The sequence below is a fragment of the Crocuta crocuta genome, unplaced genomic scaffold, assembly GCF_008692635.1.
Source record: "Crocuta crocuta isolate KB4526 unplaced genomic scaffold, BGI_CrCroc_1.0 scaffold179, whole genome shotgun sequence".
Lineage (NCBI taxonomy): Eukaryota > Metazoa > Chordata > Mammalia > Carnivora > Hyaenidae > Crocuta > Crocuta crocuta.
The window spans coordinates 4,162,195-4,166,990 of record NW_027551568.1 but is presented as its reverse complement, the minus strand read 5'-3'; the positions used below and the strand labels follow the sequence as shown (position 1 = coordinate 4,166,990).

The window sequence follows — 4,796 nt, the reverse complement described above, 5'->3', positions numbered from 1 at the left end:
TCCAATTACGTGCATGTTAGATTTCTTAAAATTGTCACATCAGCTGGCCGAAGCTGTGTTAGTTTGTTCCTTTCTCTCTCTGTTTCATTCCATAAGGTTTCGTTTGCAGTTTCAGACTCTGTAATTGGGGCACCTGGGTGGCTCAGTCGGTTGAGCATCCGACTCTTGATTTTTGGCTCAGGTCATGATCTCATGGTTCATGGGATCAAGCTCCAGTGACAGTGCAGAGCCTGCTTGAGAGTCTCTCTCTCTCTGTTTCACTCTGCGCCCCCCCATAAACAAACAAACATAAAACAACAACAAAATAAATTCCCTTATTTTTCCTTCTGAAATAACTGATCTGCCATTAACACCAGGCTGTGTGCTTTTCATTTCGTATACTGTCGTTTTCATCTGTAGATGTTCGACTTTATATCTTCTGTTCTCTACTCATGCCCTGCGTGGCATTTTGTCATAATAACTGCTTCAAGGTCCTTTTCTGCTGATTCTAACTTTTGTGTCAATTTTGAGTTGGTTTCAATGACTTGTTCTCTTCATTTCTACTTCCTTTGTGTCTGTCTGCTAATTTCTTTGCATGTCTGCTAATTTTTTATTAGATGCCAGCCATTGTAAATGTTACTTTGACAAAAATTTTTTTAATGTTTTGTTTATCTCTGAGAGAGAGGGTGTGTGTGTGTGTGTGTGTGTGTGTGTGAGCAGAGGAGGGTCAGAGAGAGAGGGAGACACAGAATCTGAAACAGGCTCCAGGCTCCAAGCTGTCAGTACAGAGCCCGACAAGGGGCTCGAACCCACAAACCGGGAGATCATGACCTGAGTCAGATGCTTAACCGACTGAGCCACCCAGGCGCCCCAAATATTACTTTTTAAAAACTTAATGTTTATATTATTTTTGCGAGAGTGGGGGAAGGGTGGGGGTGGAGACAGAGTATTGGAAGCAGGCTCTGCAGTTTTAGCGCAGAGCCCGATACGGGGCTTGAACCCACACACTGTGACATGTGGCAGATGCTTAACCAACTGAGCCACCCAGGCAGCTGTAAATTTTACTAAGTGCTGGATATTTTTTGTGTTCCTATAAATTTCTTGAGATTTTTGTGGGACCGTAGTGAAATGAGTTGGAGACAGTGTGGTCCTTTCAGGCTTTGATTTTAGGATGTATCAGGCAGGCGCTGTCCCGTCTAGGGCCCGTTGCTTCCCCGCGCTAAGGCAGCCGCTTCCTGAGCGTCCCGCACCCCTGACTCGGGGTTTTCCAGCCTGGCTGGCGGGGAGCAAGCCGTGGCGAGTAGCAGGTGCTCTTCCCTCCTCTTCTTGGTGGCGGTCCCTTCCCGTGTTCAGGCGCCCCCTCCCCTGCCGGCCCTGCTCCGTGCTGTGCGGGACGCGTGAGGGCCGCCCCCCTCCAGTCTCGGGCGCTGTTTCCAGCGAGCCCAGGCTGCCTTCGGTTCTTCCATCTGCTTCCTTCAGCCGTGGCTTCTGGTCTGCTCTCCGTCTTGGTTGATCCTCATTGACTGAGCACCAGCTTGTCACCTTGCTTCAAGTGATGTCCCCAGAATTCCCTGTATTGTTTACTTGGTGATCCGTCGGGCATCCTGGGTGCCAAACATACTAAAGAACTTACAAAAAATGTTTTAGTTTGGAGAGTCAGCTGGAAAATTTCAGCAGGTAAAAATCATAGAAAAAGTTTGCTTTAATTTGTCTAGCTTCCGTAAATCAGAAAAGACAGTTTTGTAGAGAAAATTTTAGGAAGCAGAATGTACATTAATGATAAAGTAATAACTTAGTCCTGTGGTAGATTTAAACATTTGTTGTTATATTAATTTTTTTAAATTTTTGTTTATTTTTGAGGGAGAGAGAGGGAGGGAGGGGCAGAGAGAGAGGGGGAGATACCGAATCCAAAGCAGGTTCCAGGCTCTGAGCTGTCAGCACAGAGCCCAACACGGGACTCGAACCCATGAACTGTGAGATCATGACCTGAGCTGAAGTCGGACGCTTAACCGACTGAGCCACCCAGGCGCCCCTCTTTATATTTAATGAATGTCAAAGTCACTGTGTAGTTTTTCATGAAATGCAAGAAAGAGAGTCTTAAATCTTTGGGGAAGTCTTTTTATTTGATCTTTTTACTAACGTTAAAAATGCTTTTTTTAAAAAAGTCACTTTTGGTAACCCTCTTACTATCTGCTAAAATTCACGCAAAAGCTGAGATGGACATGAAAGGAGATGGACCTGCCATTGTGTTAATTTTCATTTTCTGGTGATGGAAGTTCATGAGAACTCTAACATAAGGAACGCCATGATGTAATAAGGCCATTGTTAGGTTGGTTTAACACATTCAAAGTAGGGTAACTTTGGGAGAAAAAGCTGTTAAGAGTATGACATCTATCACAGAAGCAAGCAACCCATGAGTCGAGGTGTGGAAGTTACACCAAATAGAACCGTACAGCCCGGCGTGCCTCTGAGCCAAATCCATGTTTTACCTTAACTTGTTTTTTGAAATAAGTAGTGAGCAACCACGTAAAACCTTTAGCCATACGAAGTGATTATCTTTGTGAAACCTTGAATTAAAAGGACTCATTTTTAACCAGTGTTTAAATGAAATGACTATTCAGTTGCTTGTTTCTGTTATACTTAAAAATGAGCTAGTGATTCGTTACCACACACCTTCCAGCGCTGCAGACGAGCACGACTTTGTTAGCCCGCCTCTCGAGATCGTGAGATAAATGTTGGTGTGATTGAGCAGAAGCGCAACAGTATGAAGTTCTGAGTTTTCCTTTCTTTCGAATGATACTAAGCTTTTAAGGGGTCAAAATGTCACTTGGCTTCAAATGTCAAAGATTACAGCCAGAAGAAATCCGTGTTCTATGATGCCAAATTTCAGTAAACAGTTCATTTGGGTTTTTTCCCCGAAAGATCAGTAATTTATGTCTGTATATGACGTGTGACTTTCCTTTCTCTGTCTCATTCCGTAGGTTCTGCCGGAGACTTCCATCTGGCCTCAATGTGAAAGGAAAGTAGAAAACCACATCTCTGTGTTGCTCCCAGGATGCTGATGCGTTGGCCATGCCTGGAGTGGGAAGTCCCGGTCTAGACGGCTGACCGCCCGCAGAAATAGATGCGTGGCCTCCATGTCCGGCCTCTCTCCTTTTCCCTGGAGTGAAAGTCCCCTCCGGATACCACCAGGACGTCACCTGCAGAAAATGCCTCGCACGCTAAGGATGTCAGCGACCTAAATCCATGCGCCCTGTCTGTACAGTAGTCGTGGACGGTTTACCATCCGGGAGCTCCGCAGCCTCTTCTCCGGGCCCCGTGTCTGTTTCTGACATGTCTCTGCTCCATGCTCTGGGCCCAGTGCAGACCTGGCTGGGACAGGAGCTGGAGAAATGCGGCATTGACGCCATGATTTACACTCGGTATGTCCTCAGCCTCCTGCTGCACGACAGCTATGACTACGACCTACAGGAACAGGTACTTCCGTGTCTGATGCGTTTCGTGACCGTGCGGGGTTGTGTCCGCAGGCTCCTAGTTCCTCGGCACAGTGCGCCCCTAGCCCCTGGGGCGGCGGCCACTGCCGCGGGCCACGCACGCTTAACCTGCCTGGGAGCGCCAACGGGCTGGGTCCCGGCACACCCTTCAGCGGGGCTCTGTTCTCTGCACTTGCCTTTCTCCGTGTTGGGCCTGTTCTGCCTGACACTCAGGCCCTTGAGGGCTCGGGGACCTGCCGTGAGCAGCGCTGCGCCGGGAGGTACTGGCCTCTGCCGTTAGGAGCACCCCACATGGGGACTAGATGTTTCCGTTTTCGTGTCTGATGCCCTTCTTAACCGTTCCAAAGGCTAAGGTTTCCTTTTCGTGTTAAACTGCTTATTCATCCGAGTGTCACAGGTCCGTGGACTTAAACGTTGGGTGAAGCCCATGACTTTGCCCCAAGTCGTCATAGATCCCCTGGGGAGTCGACCCTCACACACTTCATTCGACTTTGGTGCGGAGTTGAAAGTGAAAAGGAAGCAGATCTAGCTTCTTGAAAGAGTAATAAGCCCGACTTCAGGGTCCTCCTCCCAGAGGAGGCACGGAGAGTGAGGCCGGCCAGAGGGCGGCACGGCCCTCACCAGGGGCCACGTGGGCTCTGGATGACCTCCGTGCACCACGTTTCGCATGACCCCGAGTGTTTCGTGGGCCGATTTCGTTGCTGCTGTTTCCCATTCCCGTTGCCAGCACTGAGAGCAGGGGTGGCGTCACTGACCGAGAAGCCACGGGAAAGCCTCCAGGCCCCGCGTGTGCGCGCAGAGCCCCCCCAGCGGGGTTAACACCGGTCCCTCGTCGCTTGTCCAGAGGGCATTTCTCCCTGCTGGTGTCTCGTTGCTGGTCGAGCCCTCCCTCTCCCCTGCTGGCAGGTTGCTTACTGCCCTGCTGCTGAGAATGAGGCGTTTCCAGGGGTTTGACTTAGAACCTCATAATCAGAAAATGTGTCATTTTAGTAGTCAGTGTTCTGTGTAAATTCCTTCTAGGACTCTTATTATTTTCCATCCTCTTTCTGTTAAATGTAAAAAATATATTTTTAGGGCCAAATAATATGTAAAATCTACAAACATGGAAGAATTCTTTTTAAGTTTATTTATTTTGAAAGAGAGCGAGAGAGAGCACAAGTAGGGGAGGAACAGAGAGAAAGAGAGAGAGAGAGAAAGGGAGAGAGAAAATCAAGCAGGCTCTGCACCGTCAATGCAGAGCCCAGTGTGGGGCTCGAACTCCCAAACCATGAGACCAGGAGCTGAGGTGAAATCAAGTCAGCAGCTTAACTGTATGAGCTGTGC

At 48.5% G+C, this 4,796-nt stretch overlaps 1 protein-coding gene across 2 annotated transcripts in view; it reads left to right on the top strand.

Annotated features, from left to right (window-relative positions):
* Nucleotides 1-2,959: 2,959 nt before the first annotated feature.
* The window catches only part of KIAA0232 (KIAA0232 ortholog), a 48,841-nt gene continuing 47,004 nt past the window's right edge, over nt 2,960-4,796 (top strand). For both annotated transcript variants that reach the window (XM_077750540.1, XM_077750541.1), the window contains exon 1: nt 2,960-3,456. In XM_077750540.1, the coding sequence (XP_077606666.1) occupies nt 3,226-3,456 (231 nt within the window). In that variant the 5' untranslated portion in view covers nt 2,960-3,225. The remainder of the gene's footprint in view (nt 3,457-4,796) is intronic.